This window comes from Parasteatoda tepidariorum, chromosome 3 (genome assembly GCF_982258835.1).
Source record: "Parasteatoda tepidariorum strain Cologne lab strain chromosome 3, Ptep-v5.0, whole genome shotgun sequence".
Classification (NCBI taxonomy): domain Eukaryota; kingdom Metazoa; phylum Arthropoda; class Arachnida; order Araneae; family Theridiidae; genus Parasteatoda; species Parasteatoda tepidariorum.
Window position 1 is genome coordinate 32,595,382 of NC_141757.1, and position 19,178 is coordinate 32,614,559.

At 36.8% G+C, this 19,178-nt stretch overlaps 3 protein-coding genes across 3 annotated transcripts in view; 1 reads left to right on the forward strand and 2 right to left on the reverse strand.

Annotated features, from left to right (window-relative positions):
- Window positions 1-3,242, forward strand: part of Nup75 (nuclear pore complex protein Nup75) — a 49,765-nt gene extending 46,523 nt beyond the window's left edge. The window contains exon 23 of the mRNA XM_043052942.3: window positions 3,056-3,242. Within this exon, the coding sequence (XP_042908876.2) occupies window positions 3,056-3,166 (111 nt within the window). The 3' untranslated portion in view covers window positions 3,167-3,242. The remainder of the gene's footprint in view (window positions 1-3,055) is intronic.
- A 1,316-nt stretch (window positions 3,243-4,558) lies between these two features.
- LOC107438391 (uncharacterized) lies at window positions 4,559-9,724 on the reverse strand. Its single transcript, XM_071177635.2, has 2 exons — window positions 7,940-9,724; window positions 4,559-6,220 (listed from the first exon to the last, which is right to left on the reverse strand). Exon 1 carries the CDS (start codon window positions 9,722-9,724, stop codon window positions 8,882-8,884), a length of 843 nt encoding a protein of 280 aa, XP_071033736.1. The 3' UTR covers window positions 4,559-6,220; window positions 7,940-8,881.
- A 54-nt stretch (window positions 9,725-9,778) lies between these two features.
- Window positions 9,779-18,977, reverse strand: LOC147813509 (uncharacterized). The gene is made up of 3 exons (XM_087160060.1): window positions 18,738-18,977; window positions 13,846-13,922; window positions 9,779-10,895 (listed from the first exon to the last, which is right to left on the reverse strand). The coding sequence occupies exons 1-3, from the start codon at window positions 18,975-18,977 to the stop codon at window positions 9,779-9,781; spliced, it is 1,434 nt and encodes a 477-aa protein (XP_087016186.1).
- Window positions 18,978-19,178: the final 201 nt, after the last annotated feature.

Sequence of the window (19,178 nt, forward strand, 5' to 3'; positions counted from 1 at the left end):
CTGATACTGGTTGTTAAGTTGCTGTAAAATATAAGGTAAATCAGACAATTCTATCAGGGTGCGTAGCGTTTTTAAAAAGTGCTTAAAGGTGCTTATTTTTTATTTACGTTTCTTAAAAGCCCTTAAAGGTGTTTTTTTTTTATTCAGGGTTTATAAAAAGTTCTTAACTTTCTACCTTTTAAAAAGAGATTTTTTATTTGCCGTGTCAATTGTCATTCTAAATTACAAAAAATGCATAATTTTCTCAATTTTCTCTGAATATTTATTAGGAACTAGTTATTTTATTACGATTAATTAATGTTTTAGAAAATGTTTTGGAATTTTATTGATTTTATGTTTATAAATTGAGAAATTTTAACAATAGAAAAAAATAATTTTTATTACTGTACAGATCCTAATTACTACAGATCCTTAAAAAGTACTTAAAAGGGGCTTAGTTTTTGTTGAAAAATCTGGCTACACACCCTGTCTATGTAGGACTGATATTAGTTGTGAAGTGGCTGTAAAATATAGGGGTGAATCAGACAATTCTATATAGGGCCAATATCGTAAAATAACTGCCCCCTGAAATCTTATTGAACAAAGATTCCTGAGTATTGGTCTGAGGAGGGCCCAAGTCTTTTTGCTACTAGGGATAATTTATCTCCCTTTTGTTGCCAATTGAATTGGCGAGTACTTTCTGATATAACCAACAAAACAAAGTAAAAGAATAAAATTTTAAAAAAAATATAAGTTTATACTTTTTAAATCTTCAAAAAAAGATTTTGTTTTGTTACATGTAATTCAAAATGTGTAAGATGCATTACTTCCATAATAGTATTTCAATCCAAAATCCCAACCAAGTCTTTTAAAAAAGGTGTGCTTTAGGTTCTTTAAATAGTGACAAAAATAAAGCTTCTCCTTTTCAGTAATAGTTTTTAAAATTTCTATTTTAATTTATGAACCCCTTCCAGACCATCATCATCACCCAACTATGACCAAGACCCATTTTTAGAGGTCTACCTTTTAAAGATCATGGTAGAGAATGCCACAGAATTTTGACCCTGGTCAGATTAAGTGGTTGGCACCTGAGCTGGTATCCCTCTCGCTCAACTTCCATAACCAATGCAAGGACTTTCCGCCACATATTGACGCTTTCTTCCTTTATGGCTCACAGTGTCATGTAAAAGCCTAAAATCACACATATGTGATTTTAATTTGGAATGTTTTATTTCAATTTTTGAACAACTTTAGATGGTGGTTAGTGCCTGCTATATTTTCGAATGTCTCACTGAGGGTGGACCTTTAACATGTGCTGTCTGTTCTGAGAATCATTATTTTTTATTAGATTCAGAGTATTTAAACGTGTAAACTGTTTATATATATACAGTCAAACCCCGCTATAGTGAACACGGTTTATAGTGAACTCCTGGATATAGTGAACGAAATGTTCGGTCCCGTGCCTTGCTATACACGTAAAATGTTATTTTTTGTGGATATAGTGAACCAAAAAAGTGAGGAAGTTGGATATAATGAACTTTTTTCTGTCTTTGACTGATTTTTTTCGTCATTTTTTGTAATTTCTACTTCAAAATAAATACGTACACCGATTTTTAAAACCATCTATAGAGGGGAATGTAGCGATAAGCATTTTTTCTTGTTTGCTTCTTTTTTCTCACTTTCCCATCCCTAAACAAACCTAGCAAATGTTTCCAACCCAGGCAGATGATGGTGCACCTGTAAGATGTCAGTGGGATCAATATGCATTTTTTGTCATAGGGAATGAGTCATTATTGGTCAAATGGTTGAACACTAATATGTGTTGATAAGGCCCTCATTTCAACTCCTTTTTGCTCTCAGTTCAGTTTAAAAAAGCCTGCAAACAAGTGTCTCAAATTTAACTATGGCGAACAGTAAACGTAAAACGTTCTTCATTGATGATAAAATGGGCATAATCAGAAAAATTAAGATGGATGCAATCAAGCTAATATTTGCAGAGAATATAAACTATCCAAATCTGCAGTTTGTAACAGATGAAAAAATTGGCAGTTAATAATTTCTGCTCATGAAAAAGATGCCAAAAAAAGTTGAGAAAAGCAGATCACAATGATGTTGAAGAAGCATTACTGAAGTGGTTCAGCTTTAGAAGAAGCCGCAGTATCTTAACAAATGTCGATTAATTTGTTAAGCGATTTTATGATTCTACTTTTATGTCCTAAAATATGTTAGGTTAGACAGGTTTAAAAAGCGGAATAACAGAAATTCAGGAAAAATTATCTGAGAGTCAGGAAGTGTTTCCATATCTTATGTTGAGGTTTGCTCATCAGCAAGAGATTACCACTAATTTTTTTTGTACACAAGAAGAGAAATTAAAAAATAGCACATTTTTTGCTGCTACATAATATTTTTCAGTCATTTATTTGAATAATGTGTAATAAAAGGGAGGATTTAAGGAACCATGAATTAAATTGCCTGCGTAACGGATATAGTGAACTCCCGGTTATAGTGAACCGAAATGTTGGTATATACATATATATATGGGTGTAAACTTGTCATCTGGAGTTTGCTAGATAGTATTTTGTATGTTTTGGTTAGTTTTGCAAAGTTTTTTGTCCTAAACATTTTATTATTGTATATTACGGTACTATCAATAATAATGAATTGAAAATTTTAGCAAATTTAATTACAATAATAGTTTTATTTGAACTTTTAAATGAAATCAAACTTGGCTAACTGAGAAATTTTTTCGTCTGGACTTTGCTGGATAGTATTTTGTATTTGGGATTTTTGTGATTTTCCTGAACATTTTAGTTTTATATTTAGGTACTATCAATTATAATAAATTGAATAATTTAGCAATTTTAATTGCAGTAATGATTTTATTTCAATTTTTAAATGAAATTAGACTTGACTTTACAAGAAAAATTGCTCGGTCTTTTTTTATTGGAAGTATGTGGGTCTGTGAAAGCGCTTCATTCTCGTTTCATCAGATCTGAACCCATTAAAATAAATTTATTGAAGTATTTAAAATTTTTTTTTTTAATGATTACTCAAATAATTTTGCTTTGAATTGCAGATTAAGGATCCGAGTGAACAAGAAAACATAATTAGACTAGCATTGATTAGAAACTTAGCTCGTTGCTTCCTGGTAGAGACTGTTGATTCTGAATCAGAAGAAGAATTTTAACAACAGCTTTTTTTTTCTTCTTACTTTGTAAATTTTATATGTTTTTATACTTTTGTATTAAATTATTTATGGAGAATTTTTGTAGTCTGTTACTTGAAAACTTGGATCGCTCTAAAAAAAAAAAAAAAAAAAAAAGAACACTCACTCCTTGTAACAATTTCACAACCCCCTTCCCCTCCATGTGTTATATCATTTGGGGATGGCTTTTTGTCCTGACGAATTAACTTCAACAAGAATCAATTTGTAAAATTTTGCTTTATGCTTTGTATTTGAATTTTATTTTCAGGGTATCCGCGCACCTGGAAAGTCATGAAAAATCATGGAAAGTCATGAATTTGTGTATTTAACAAAATTTGTCATGATTTTAACTTTTTTTAAAAGAAATCATGGAAAGTCATGGATTTATGTCGCCGAAAAATTTTATTTTTAAAATGGAATTCCCCACTCAGCGTCATATTTTATAAAATTATGAAAAGTTTTTATATTATGGTGTTCTTTCAAAAAATGAAAGAAAAAACATCATTTCTACAGCAGAGTATCTGTTAAACTTCTGTGATTTCAGATGTATTATTATTTTTATTTTTTTATTTTATGAATTTAAAATTCTTGCTGAAGCAACCCAGTCATTGGCAAATTTTTTTTATTCCAAAATGAGAACAGAAAAATCAGGAGTATTTCTTTCTTTTCTGATGAACAAGAAAAGTATCTTTAGAATGTAATTCAGAAAAAAAGAAAAACAAAGTTATTTACTCAGCTATTTTTTTTATAGCTATTTTATTGCTTAACTCTTTCTTTACTCTGTTTTTTAAATTTAAAATCAATAAATATGAAGATGCAGAGTATATCAGTTTTGGTTATACCTATCATTTTAATTAATGTTATTATAATGCTTTTCAAATATATTATTCTGTTTTTGTCGGAGAAAGTAGTAACTTCGTTTAGTCATGAATTTGAAAATCTAAAATGTAGCAGATACCCTGTATTTTGTAACTAAGTTTGAACAGCCGATTTGATTCTGAGTTTAGGACAACCAATATTCAACTCTGTGGCCTTGTAAGTTTGAACCTGATCCGGAAGATAAGGGATATCCTTGATTAAGTATTGGGATAAATTTGCCTTGGAGGAGAATTTTTTGTTAGAACAAACCCACATTTACATTACAGGAGAAGAAAACCTTTTACGGTTAGCAAGACACTAAAGGGACTCTAACAACATTAGCATCTTTTACATCAGCAGTTTTTACGCATAACAGTTTTTACAGTGTAAACCCTTTGATAAAAAGCTGCAGCATAATTTGCTCTTGAGGTAAAAAATTTCCAAAAATGTCTGTTTAATAAAGTTTTTACTTTGATATAATTAAATAGTATAATATGTATAATTTAATGAAAAAGCGAGGATTTTGAAAATTTTATTTCACAAAATTGCATATCGGTAAGTTTATTTCTAATGGATAATTCATTTCTAAACGTGTCTCTCTACAAAATGTTGCCACACGATGTTTATTTACATCTGCTTTGTAATGTTTTTTTCTTCTTTTTATAAAAAAAAGATAGTCAAATACAGTTTTACTTTGATGGGATGGAATAGTTTCTGCAGCGACCTTGTCCCTGTATCTAGGCCCCCAAGTATAGGGATTGATTATACCCAACAATCGACCGACATCCGTCAATCTCTGCATGAGACTTTCATTCAAAGCTACAAGGGCAGCAACAGTATTCTCAGAGCCGTGCTTGAGTTGAAACCACATGATTCAAAAAGAGGACTATCGTAAAGTAGACAAGGTTCATGCAAAGATCAAAGCAGCCTTGAGTAAAAGCACAGAGTCAAGAGTATATATATATATATATAAACAGTCGGATGAAACGGGATGTTTTGTTTCTTAAGTGTTGAATAAGGATAAACAAATCTTGGTGCATTACACTTTACTAAAAAATAGAGAAACCTCACAAGAAGTCTCCCCATTTTTGCTTCATCTAAGAACTGCAATACATGAAACAATACATATATACAATATATTTATGCAGTTTTAATGTGGAACAATAATGGAATATGTGACACCTCACAATAACTACCCATCACAACTTTAAAGCGGTGGCACTGCTTGGAACAAAACACACATTCCTAAAGGCTTTTTAACAACCAGTTTTAATTATCACTTTTAAATGTTTCATAGTGTCCAGTTTTGCGACCATAGATTTCCATGTGTTGTGGGTGTCCGGTGTCCTCATCTACAGTCCCACTTTTGAATAAATGTCACCTCCAAACAAGTACTGAGGATCCACTTTACCATCCCACGAGATGGTTTTGACACCACTCGTTAAACTAAATACACTTCCTGGATACACAATGCATCCAAACACTTTTCATGCATATTTTACCTGTCGTCCAAAAGAACAGTTAGAAAAAAAAATGGTTTTGGTCAGGAAACACTGGTTTGTGGAAACAGTTTGCTTTTCAGGTGCATTGGTGACAGGGGGATCTTTTTCCACAGTCAAATTTAAACGATGTCGGGAAACAGTTTGTGAAGCACCAATGACACGGGGATTGTTTTTCACAGTCTCTTTCAAATTCAAACGATGCCGTGCATCTTTTGCAGAGACCATATGCACACGAGTCCAGTGATCGTGTTGGTACATCTGTCACAATGATAGACTTAATACTATTTCTAACTCGCAACAATGGTTTGTCCCCAGGCGACGCAGTAGGTGATATGGTGCAAACAATGGTTTATCCAATAGATGATATGGGATGAAAAAGTGGCTTAACCAGGGGCTCCAACGGTGGTGCTGGAACTGGGAGGTCAAATCATATTATCAGGATTTTTCATCTCTGGTCCCACAGGAGTCGGAAGTGGTAGATAGATCCAATTCAAACTCGAGAACAACTTCATCCATCACGAACTGCCGCTAGAAAGAAGACTGCCGTTTGCAAACGATGTGTTGATTCGACGTGTAAGCATGTGAAACGATGTGAACAAAGTGTTGATTTCAAAAGGTATGCACAGTGGTTGCCAAAATCATAGTCTATAGATGTCTTCAACTTTCTGGAACTAAACTTATATAAGCAAAAAAAAAGAAGAAATTATTTTAATTTTTTATAATCATGCTTGGGGTTTGCGTTGAGTTGTGTTTTATCATGTTTTGGGCTTGTGTTAAACTGTGTTTGCTGGAATTGTGTTGTATCATGTTTGGGGTTTTGCAGAATTGTGTTTCTTGGGGCATGTGTTGCATCCTATTCGGGACTTTTGTTGCATCATGTTTAAGTTTTGTGTTGTATTATTTTTGAGTAGAGTTGTGTTTGTGAAGGCTAGTTTTAAAGCTTGTTTGTGAGGGCTTGCATGGTATTGTGCTTCTTCGAGATTGTATTGTGTTAGAAAATTGTGTTGTATAATGTTCGGGACAAGAGATGTGCTAAATATTGTTTGTTGAAGCTTGTGCTGTTTTGATTTGAGGCCTGTGTTGCGTTTGGAGTTAGCATTACGTTTAGAGTTTGCATTGTATGTGTTTAGGGCTTGTGTTAAAGTTAAGAGTTTCTGTTCTATTTATTGCAGAATTGTATTTTTTTTTAACTAAATACAATTCATATCAAGTTGAATACAGCTCGGAAACACTTACGCGGTACAAACACCATCAAAATTCTAAACACTTTACCCATACCGAAAGTTTCCCCTTTACCTCGATCCCGATTCAGTACACCTTTCTGGAACACAAATTGTGACGTAGAGAAAAATTAAAAAGGATGGGTAGGAAAGAGGACAAGCTCAAATTAAAGAAAAAAAAGCTGTTATCATGTCTCCATACTAGAGTCTCTCTTTTTCTGAAGTAAGCAACCAAAATGGGGAGTAAAATATAATTCTTACCTGGTCACAGTCTTCGTCATATTAACACATATCCAAGCATAAAAGCTCTAGGAGTCAGTTACCGAGGTATCTTCAGTAACCATAAAAGAACGTTGGATGTGTTGCAATATCCTGTAAAGGACTATCACGTTGGACTGCTTCACTTGGAACCAGTCTCACACTCGGCTGCTATGGACCCGTAAAGGAACCCACAAGTGGAGTCAATGGTACCAGTCTTATATCTAAAATTTATTTATTTGCTTGTTTGCAAATGCTGGCACTGAACTCACACCCTGCTGTTATGGACCCGTAAAGAAATCTACAAGTTGAGCCAGTAGTACCAGACTTTTATTTTAAATTTAATTATTTGTTTCTATATGTTATATTAGCCCTGTTGTCAAAGAAACGTTTTTCGACTTACTCAAGAGGTAGGTGTAACAGAGAAAAGAAGCACCGAAAATTTCTTTTTCACCTCGATCCCGATTCAGCACTCCTTTCTGGAACCTTTTTAAGAGTTCCTTCAGGCCTTCCGATTGGCAGCATAAAACTGCATGTTCACGATCCAGGTTACTAAGGCACAATCGGAGAACCTACTTTAAGACACTGAAAGCATAAGAAAAGCTTCGATAGGAAAGAGGAGAAACGCAAAAGCTATATCTCTCTTTGAATCAGCTTATTATCCCTGTTGCCAATGAAATGTTTTTCGGCTTTCCCAAGTTTCAGAAAAAAGAAGCACCGAAAGTTTCCCTTTCACCTCGACCCCGATTCAGCACTCCTTTCTGGGACACAAATTGTGACATAGAAAAAAATTAAAAAGGATGGGTAGGAAAGAGGACAAGCTCAAATTAAAAAAAAGCTGTTATCATGTCTCCTTACTTAAGGGTCTCTCTTTCTGAAGTAAGCAACCAAAATGGGGAGTAAAATATTATTCTTACCTTTTCGCAGTCTTCGTCATATTAACACATATCGAAGCATAAAGCTGTAAAGCTCCAGGAGTCAGTTTCCGAGATATCTTCAGTCACCATAAAAGAACGGTGGATGTGTTGCAATATTCTGTAAAGTACTACCACGTTGAACTGCTTCACTTGGTACCAGTCTCACACTCTGCTGCTATGGACCCGTAAAGGAATCTACAAGTGGAGCCAATGGTACCAGACTTTTATTTAAAATTTATTTATTTGCTAGCTTCTAAATGCTGGCATTGGACTCACACCCTGCTACTATGAACCCGTAAAGGAATCCACTAATGGAGCCAATGGTATCAGACATTTATTTAAAACTAGCCGCTTAAGGCGGTCAGCTGTCCGCCACGCTAAAGGTTTTCACAAATAAAGTTTTTTAAAACATAGCAGGAAATCTGAAGATTAGTGGACAATTAAAGTGTTCCTGTCCTGCAATTTTGTCTTCATATCCAGTTCTGCTGCAGATGTGTTATAGCTCTTGAGGATGTTTGAATTTTAAGATGTAACTTTGCTATGGTAACCTAACCTATAATATAACTATCAGGTTGAGACTTGTTTTTTTTTTTTTTTTTTGAAAAAAAAGGCCTCAGAAATTGTAAAAGCATTCAAAAGTTGCTTTCGAAATCATCATTGGCCAGTAGCTGAAAATTAAAACTCAGTTGATAACATATTTAAGAAACAGCAATAAAATAAAACTTGCGTCAGTCAGCATACAGATAGTATATAATTCTTCCTATTCTTGTAAAACTTCTTTATAAACAATATTTTTAGTTTTTCCATTTGGTGCCAATAAATATAAGTTCTTTTCATCACCAACTCTTGAGCAGTCAACACAAAGCTGTCCATGTGAAAAGCAAGGCTTCTGCAAGTCAAGACCAACGACTTTTAAAGATTGTCCCTGAGATTTATTTGTACTCATCGCAAAACTAAGTCGAACAGGAAACTGAAGTCGTTTAAACTGAAACGGATTGTCTGAAGATATGATGGGGTGCGAGGAATAAGCCCACTATTTCCTGTAGAATGTCCTGTTATAATCATAGCTTCAATAACATTAGGCATCAATTTTTTCACAATCAATCTTGTTCCATTATACAATGCAGGTGGATCAAAATTTCTTAAAAGCATAATTGGTGCTCCAATTTTCAATTCTAATTTATGTGCCGGCACTCCAGGTCGTTCCAATGAGTTCAAAAATTCTGTTGGATAGTTGACAACTTGATCTATTTCCATGACAGCGTCGATAGACTTGTAAATTTCCAGAGCACCAGGTAATTTCTTTAAAAGTTTGTTATTTATCACGTTAACAATATCATTTGTTGGAGAAAGGATAGCTCTTTCACATAGCCATTGAGGGTTGCAGTAATTTTCATGAATATTTGGAAAAACCATTTCTTTGAGTTCGTCGGTTGTGGCAGCACGATTTCCAATATTTTCCACAGCTTTAAGCCCTTCTTCATCGCCACTAATATCATCATTTCCAAGTCTTAGAAGATTGTTGGCAAATTCCTGTGCAAAGACTTGTCCTGTTAAATGAACTCGCATATTTGTTTTCAGCCGCAGTCTTTGAACATTTGCCCAAATGTAAGATGACTTTATACATGCATGTATTTCATCTGTCTTTGTCCCACGTTGTATTACAGGAAGTGTTTGTCGAAAATCACCAGATAAAACTAAAGTTACACCTCCCATACACTTGTTGTTTTTTAAAAGGTCTTGCATAGTGATATCCAGGGCTTCTAAAGCAGCTTTATGTGACATAGTGCACTCATCCCAAACTATTAGTTTACATCTTCTAAGAACATCAGCTTTGTGTTAGCTACTGGAAATATTGCAGGTAGGATGCTCGACGGTTGATAAATTTAAAGGAAATTTAAACACTGAATGAGCTGTTCGTCCACCAGACAAAAGAGTTGCAGCAATACCAGAGGATGCAACAGAAAGTGCAATCTTATTTCTTTGTCTCACTCTTGCTAAAATCAGATTTATGAGATAAGTTTTTCCTGTTCCAACAGGTGCATCCACAAAAAATATTCCACCGACGTCATTAAACACAGCAAATAAGATTTCCTCCAAAGCTTCCTTCTGGTCTTGAACCAGATTTGGCTCATTCGAATCAATGTATGATGTCATTTCATCTGTATTGTAATTTGTTGCCCTCAAAATTTCTCTGTTTAAGTCAATGGTATCTGTTTGTTGTGGCAAAGGAAGTCCATAAGTTTTTAAACCAGAACCACCCAATTCTTTTACCTTGTTTTCAAGAAGAATTAATGCCTGATTGAAGATGGCATAATCATAATTTAAATCCATGTCAGTACTTCTAATCCTGGCTTGGTGCAAAACATCTTCAGCCATATTTTCTCTTTGTAAATTCCACAATTCCAGAGGGTTTGCAATAGAACATGTTTGCAACATAATTGCAAACAAATAACGCAGCATTTCAGGTGATCGAACAACAGCAGCTTCTTCTAACGTGCTTTTCCAATGCGAGTCATCTTCAAGAAGTCCTCTTTCCTGGCAAGCCTGCTTAAATGTTTCGCATTTTATTTCTCCAAAAGTCTTTAAGTCATTGAAAGATGTAGGTCCGTGCACCTCATGAAGCAGCAGTCGAAGATGAAAACATTCGGAATTGTTAGGATGAATAGTGTAGATGCGACCAAGTACATCACTTGATTTAATTCCTGGCTCTTCAGATACTATCTGACCAGATTTCCGCCGAACCCACTTTTTGCTGCTTGCAGACCATGTATAGTACTTCGGCAACTGATTATACAACAAAGTGCGAGCAAAATCATCGTTTTGGCATAAGTTAAAAAAAGAAGTAAGTGTTGTGACTGGTGCAACTTGAGCTCTTTCCCGTGAATTTTCTGATGTGAAGTAAACTCGCTGGCCATTCTCTAAGTGTACACTTAAATGAACAACTGTTGGATGCCTTTCATGTATAGGGAAATCCAAAATACACCACACTGCCTCATTGCTACTGATTTATCGTCCTATTTCATTATGCTGTACATCTTCATCATGCACACTTTCGTCGTTGGCACTGTTAAACACAGCCATATCAGATCCTTTGTTTACATATTTGCAAACATATTTCATAGATTTTATCGATTTACAAAATTCCACAATAATATGGGCATTAAAAGTTTTTGACAACAATGGACAAAAAGGAACTACCCATCTATTATCAATAACAATATCAGAACTCCGTACTTTTTTAACTGCCGTATAACCACCATCCTCTGGACTTTGTGTTTCTTTCAAAAAATTTCGAGCGTACCTCTTTGTACATTTTCCTTCGTATATAATTGGTTTAAGTTGTCGAAAATTAATATTTCAATTGTAAGATTCGCATTAGCATACATTTATAAGAGTGGAGAAAAGTATATGCATCTTTTAATAGTTTTTTGAATATGGCTCTTTGAAGACGAAAAAGCAAAGATTTTCTTACAAAATGACTGATAACTAAAAAACTAATCCAAATTTTTGAAAAAGAAAAAAAATACTTCTTCATTATGTCAAAACACAATTATGTGCCGAGTTTCGTGCCTGGGCGAGGCATCTGGGGCGATATATTGTGATTACAGACACGCACACACAGCCGCGTTTATTATTATGTATAGATTTATTTATTTGCTTACATCCAAACACATGAACTAGACTCACACCCTGTTACTATGGACGCGTAAAGGAATCCACAAGTCGAGTTAGTGGTACCAGACATTTAATTTAAATTTATTTACTTATTTTTTTCCATCCGTTATATTAGCCCTGTTGCCAACGAAACGTTTTTCGGCGTTCCCAAGAGGCAGGTGTTACAGAGAAAAGATGCACCGAATGTTTCCCTTTCACCTCGATCCCGATTCAGCACTCCTTTCTGGAACCTTTTAGGAGTTCCTTCAGGCCTTCTGATTGGCAGCATAAAACTGCATGTTCACGATCCAGGCTACTAAGGCACAATCGGAGAACCTACTTTAAGACACTGAAAGCATAGGAAAAGCTTCGATAGGAAAGAGGACAAACGCAAAAGCTACATCTTTCTCTGAATCAGCTTATTAGCCCTGTTGCCAATGAAATGTTTTTTGGCGTTCCCAGAGAAAGGTGTTACAGATAAAAGAAGCACCGAAAGTTTCCCTTTCACCTCGATCCCGATTCAGCACTCCTTTCTGGAACCTTTTAGGAGTTCCTTCAGGCCTTCTGATTGGCAGCATAAAACTGCATGTTCACGATCCAGGTTACTAAGGCACAATCGGAGAACTTACCTAAAAACACTGAAAGCATACGAAAAGCTTCGATAGGAAAGATGACAAATGCAAAAGCTATATCTCTCTCTGAGTCAGCTTAATAGCTCTGTTGCCAACGAAACGTTTTTTGGCGTTCCCAAGAGGCAGGTGTTACAGAGAAAAGAAGCATCGAAAGTTTCCCTTTCACCTCGATCCCGATTCAGCACTCCTTTCTGGAACCTTTTTAGGAGTTCCTTCAGGCCTTCTGATTAGCAGCATAAAACTGCATGTTCACGATCCAGGTTACTAAGGCACAATCGGAGAACTTACCTTAAAACACTGAAAGCATAAGAAAAGCTTCGATAGGAAAGAGGACAAACGCAAAAGCTATATCTCTCTCTTAGCTACATCTCTCTCTCTGAGTCAGCTTATTAGCCCTGTTGCGAATGAAATGTTTTTCGGCTTTCCCAAGAGGCAGGTGTAGCAGAGAAAAGTAGCACCGAAAGTTTCCTTTTTTCCTCGGTCCCGATTCAGTAAACCTTTATGGAACACAAATTGTGGCAGTGAGGAAAAATTCAAAAGGATGGGTAGGAAAGAGGACAAGCTCAAATTAAAAAAAAGCTATTATCATGTCTTCATACTTGAGAGTCTCTCTTTCTGAAGTAAGCAATGAAAATGGGGAGTAAAATATTACTCTTACCTTTTCGCAATCTTCGTCATATTAACACATATCCAAGCCTAAAGCTCCAGGAGTCAATTTCCGAGATATCTTCAGTCACCATAAAAGAACGTTGGATGTGTTGTAATATCCTGTAAAGGACTACCACGCTGGACTGCTTCACTTGGTACCAGTCTCACACTCTGCTGCTATGGACCCGTAAAGGAATCCACAAGTGGAGCCATTCGTACCAGACTTTTATATTAAATTTATTTAATTGCTTGCTTCCAAGTGCTGGCACTGGAGTCACACTCTGGTCCTATGGACCCGTAAAGGAATCCACAAGTAGAGCCATTCGTACCAGACTTTTATATTAAATTTATTTAATTGCTTGCTTCCAAGTGCTGGCACTGGACTCACACTCTGGTGCTATGGACCCGTAAAGGAATCCACAAGTGGAGCCATTCGTACCAGACTTTTATTTTAAATTTATTTAATTGCTTGCATCTAAATGCTGGCACTGAACTCACACTCTGCTGCTACGGACCCGTAAAGGAATCCACAAGTGGAGCCTATCGTACCAGACTTTTATTTTAAATTTATTTAATTGCTTGCTTCCAAATGCTGGCACTGGACTCACACTCTGCTGCTATGGACCGGTAAAGGAATCCACAAGTGGAGCCAATCGTACCAGACTTTTATTTATTTGCTTCTATCTGTTATATGAGCCCGGTTGCCAACGAAACGTTTTTCGGCGTTCCCAAAAGGCATGTGTTACAGAGAAAAGAAGCACCGAAAGTTTCCCTTTCATCTCGCTCCCGATTCAGCACTTCTTTCTGCAACACAAATTGTGACATAGAGAAAAATTAAAGAGGATTGGTAGGAAAGAGGACAAGCTCAAATTAAAGATGAAAAAAAAAAGCTGTTATTATGTTTCCTTACTTAAGGGTCTCTCTTTCTGAAGTAAGCAATCAAAATGGGGAGTAAAATATTATTCTTACCTTTTGGCAGTCTTCGTCATATTAACACATATCCAAGCATAAAGCTCTAAAGCTCCAGGAGTCAGTTTCCGGGATATCTTCAGTCACCATAAAAGAACGGTGGATGTGCTGCAATATCCTGTAAAGGACAACCACGTTGAACTGCTTCACTTGGTACCAGTCTCACACTCTGCTGCTATGGACCCGTAAAGGACTCTACAAGTGGAGCCAATGGTACCAGACTTTTATTTAAAATTTATTTATTTGCTTGCTACTAAATTCTGGCACTGGACTCACACCCTGCTGTTATGGACCCGTAAAGGAATCCACAAGTTGAGCCAGTGGTACCAGAAGTTTATTTTAAATTTATTTATTTGTTTCTATCTGTTATATTAGCCCTGTTGCCAATGAAAGTTTTTCGACTTTACCAAAAGGCATGTGTTACAAAGAAAAAAAAGCACCGAAAGTTTCCCTTTCACCTCGATCCCGATTCAGCACTCCTTTCTGGAACCTTTTTAGGAGTTCCTTCAGGCCTTCTGATTGGCAGCATAAAACTGCATGTTCACGATCCAGGTTACTAAGGCACAATCGGAGAACTTACCTTAAGACACTGAAAGCATACGAAAAGCTTCGATAGGAAAGAGGACAAATGCAAAAGCTATATCTCTCTCTGAGTCAGCTTATTAGCCCTGTTGCCAACGAAACGCTTTTCGGCGCTCCCAAGAGGCAGGTGTTACAGAGAAAAGAAGCATCGAAAGTTTCCCTTTCACCTCGATCCCGATTCAGTACTCTTTTCTGGAACCTTTTTAAGAGTTCCTTCAGGCCTTCTGATTGGCAGCATAAAACTGCATGTTCACGATCCAGGCTACTAAGGCACAATCGGAGAACCTACATTAAGACACTGAAAGCATGAGAAAAGCTTCGATAGGAAAGAGGACAAACGCAAAAGCTATATCTCTCTTTGAATCAGCTTATTAGTCCTGTTGCCAACGAAACGTTTTTCGGCGTTTCCAAAAGGCAGGTGTTACAAGGAAAAGAAGCGCCGGAAGTTTCCCTTTTTCCTCGATCCCGATTCAGTACACCTTTCTGGAACACAAATTGTGGCAGTAGAGAAAAATTCAAAAGGATGGGTAGGAAAGAGGACAAGCTCAAATTAAAAAAAAGAAGCTATTATCATGTATCCATACTTGAGAGTCTCTATGTCTGAAGTAAGCATCGAAAATGGGGAGTAAAATATTACTCTTACCTTTTCGCAGTCTTCGTCATATTAACACATATCCAAGCCTAAAGCTCTAGGAGTCAGTTTCCGAGATATCTTCAGTCATCATAAAAGAACGTTGGATGTGTTGGACTGCTTCACCCTCTGCTGCTATGGACCCGTAAAGAAATCCACAAGTGGAGCCAATCGTACCAGACTTTTATTTTAAATTTATTTAATTGCTTGCTTCCAAATGCTGGCACTAGACTCACACTCTGCTGCTATGGACCCGTAAAGGAATCCACAAGTGGAGCCATTCGTACCAGACTTTTATATTAAATTTATTTAATTGCTTGCTTCCAAGTGCTGGCACTGGAGTCACACTCTGGTCCTATGGACCCGTAAAGGAATCCACAAGTGGAGCCATTCGTACCAGACTTTTATATTAAATTTATTTAATTGCTTGCTTCCAAGTGCTGGCACTGGAGTCACACTCTGGTCCTATGGACCCGTAAAGGAATCCACAAGTGGAGCCATTCGTACCAGACTTTTATATTAAATTTATTTAATTGCTTGCTTCCAAGTGCTGGCACTGGAGTCACACTCTGGTCCTATGGACCCGTAAAGGAATCCACAAGTGGAGCCAATCGTACCAGACTTTTATTTTAAATTTATTTAATTGCTTGCATCTAAATGCTGGCACTGAACTCACACTCTGCTGCTATGGACCCGTAAAGGAATCCACAAGTGGAGCCATTCGTACCAGACTTTTATATTAAATTTATTTAATTGCTTGCTTCCAAGTGCTGGCACTGGACTCACACTCTGGTGCTATGGACCCGTAAAGGAATCCACAAGTGGAGCCATTCGTACCAGACTTTTATATTAAATTTATTTAATTGCTTGCTTCCAAGTGCTGGCACTGGAGTCACACTCTGGTCCTATGGACCCGTAAAGGAATCCACAAGTGGAGCCAATCGTACCAGACTTTTATTTTAAATTTATTTAATTGCTTGCATCTAAATGCTGGCACTGGACTCACACTCTGCTGCTATGGACCGGTAAAGGAATCCACAAGTGGAGCCAATCGTACCAGACTTTTATTTATTTGCTTCTATCTGTTATATGAGCCCTGTTGCCAACGAAACGTTTTTCGGCGTTCCCAAAAGGCATGTGTTACAGAGAAAAGAAGCACCGAAAGTTTCCCTTTCATCTCGCTCCCGATTCAGCACTTCTTTCTGCAACACAAATTGTGACATAGAGAAAAATTAAAGAGGATGGGTAGGAAAGAGGACAAGCTCAAATTAAAGATGAAAAAAAAGCTGTTATTATGTTTCCTTACTTAAGGGTCTCTCTTTCTGAAGTAAGCAATCAAAATGGGGAGTAAAATATTATTCTTACCTTTTCGCAGTCTTCGTCATATTAACACATATCCAAGCATAAAGCTCTAAAGCTCCAGGAGTCAGTTTCCGGGATATCTTCAGTCACCATAAAAGAACGGTGGATGTGCTGCAATATCTTGTAAAGGACAACCACGTTGAACTGCTTCACTTGGTACCAGTCTCACACTCTGCTGCTATGGACCCGTAAAGGACTCTACAAGTGGAGCCAATGGTACCAGACCTTTATTTAAAATTTATTTATTTGCTTGCTACTAAATGCTGGCACTGGACTCACACCCTGCTGTTATGGACCCGTAAAGGAATCCACAAGTTGAGCCAGTGGTACCAGAAGTTTATTTTAAATTTATTTATTTGTTTCTATCTGTTATATTAGCCCTGTTGCCAATGAAAGTTTTTCGACTTTACCAAAAGGCATGTGTTACAAAGAAAAAAAAAGCACCGAAAGTTTCCCTTTCACCTCGATCCCGATTCAGCACTCCTTTCTGGAACCTTTTTAGGAGTTCCTTCAGGCCTTCTGATTGGCAGCATAAAACTGCATGTTCACGATCCAGGTTACTAAGGCACAATCGGAGAACTTACCTTAAGACACTGAAAGCATACGAAAAGCTTCGATAGGAAAGAGGACAAATGCAAAAGCTATATCTCTCTCTGAGTCAGCTTATTAGCCCTGTTGCCAACGAAACGCTTTTCGGCGCTCCCAAGAGGCAGGTGTTACAGAGAAAAGAAGCATCGAAAGTTTCCCTTTCACCTCGATCCCGATTCAGTACTCTTTTCTGGAACCTTTTTAAGAGTTCCTTCAGGCCTTCTGATTGGCAGCATAAAACTGCATGTTCACGATCCAGGCTACTAAGGCACAATCGGAGAACCTACATTAAGACACTGAAAGCATGAGAAAAGCTTCGATAGGAAAGAGGACAAACGCAAAAGCTATATCTCTCTTTGAATCAGCTTATTAGTCCTGTTGCCAACGAAACGTTTTTCGGCGTTTCCAAAAGGCAGGTGTTACAAGGAAAAGAAGCGCCGGAAGTTTCCCTTTTTCCTCGATCCCGATTCAGTACACCTTTCTGGAACACAAATTGTGGCAGTAGAGAAAAATTCAAAAGGATGGGTAGGAAAGAGGACAAGCTCAAATTAAAAAAAAGAAGCTATTATCATGTATCCATACTTGAGAGTCTCTATGTCTGAAGTAAGCATCGAAAATGGGGAGTAAAATATTACTCTTACCTTTTCGCAGTCTTCGTCATATTAACACATATCCAAGCCTAAAGCTCTAGGAGTCAGTTTCCGAGATATCTTCAGTCATCATAAAAGAACGTTGGATGTGTTGGACTGCTTCACCCTCTGCTGCTATGGACCCGTAAAGAAATCCACAAGTGGAGCCAATCGTACCAGACTTTTATTTTAAATTTATTTAATTGCTTGCTTCCAAATGCTGGCACTAGACTCACACTCTGCTGCTATGGACCCGTAAAGGAATCCGCAAGTGGAGCCAATCGTACCAGACTTTTATTTTAAATTTTTTTATTTGCCTGCATCCAAATACTGGCACTAGACTTTCACCTTGCTACTATAGACCCGTAAAGGAATCCACAAGTTGAGCCAACGGTACGAGCCTTTTTTTATTTGTTTCTATCTGTTATATTAGCCCTGTTGCCAATGAAACGTTTTTTGATTTTCCTAAGAGGCAGGTGTTGCAGAGAAAAGAAGCACCGAAAGTTTCCCTTTCACCTCGATCCCGATTCAGCATTCCTTTCTGGAACACAAATTGTGACATAGAGAAAAATTAAAGAGGATGGGTAGGAAAGAGGGCAAGCTCAAATTAAAGAAAAAAAAAGCTGTTATCATGTCTCCTTACTTAAGGGGCTCTCTTTCTGAAGTAAGCAATCAAAATGGGGAGTAAAATATTATTCTTTCCTTTTCGCAGTCTTCGTCATATTAACACATATCCAAGCATAAAGCTCTAGGAGTCAGTTTCCGGGATATCATCAAGGACAAACGCAAGAGGACCGAGGAAACGTTGCCAAGGAAACGTTTGTTGGTTTTCCCAAGAGGCAGTTGTTACAGAGAAAAGAAGCACTGAAAGTTTCCCTTTTACTTGCACTAGTTTCTCACCATGCTACTATGGACCAGTAATGGTTCTCTTCGATCATATGTATTATCTTTTCTAATGTTCTTATATCTTTCAGACACAACTCTATGAGTTCTACATTTATCAAACTTCGTAAAATTTCTGCGATATGCTGATAGACATGATAACACCTTTAGCTTTGTAGTAATACTTCTAAGGTCGTTTGATTTTATCGTTTTCTTACGTCATCAAATTCTTTTAACTTTCCAGCAAGTTCTACTGGGGATGTAATGTTACTCCATTTATCCAAAGAGTACTCTTTAAATTGTTGAGGAGCTCGTTTCTTCATGTGACCAGTTATTATCAAATCGTTTAACTTTTCAAAAGTGTCTACTTCTAATCCCGTTATGCACAGATTAAAATAATTAGAAAGTCCATGATAGAACTCTGGCCAACTTCCACCAGTAGATTTTCGATGCTTCATGAAAAGCTAACGAAATTTTTTAGGAGTAAGCTTGAACCTCTTCAGTAAAAGTCTTTTAACGTGTTTATAATCTTCGGCTTTATCATCAGGTTCACGGGCAATAATTTGTGTTATTTCATAAGGAAGTAAACCCAACAAATGTGTTATCTGCAACTCTTTTCCTATTCAGCCCTCCGTGCTTGTAGCTCAAATAACACCAAA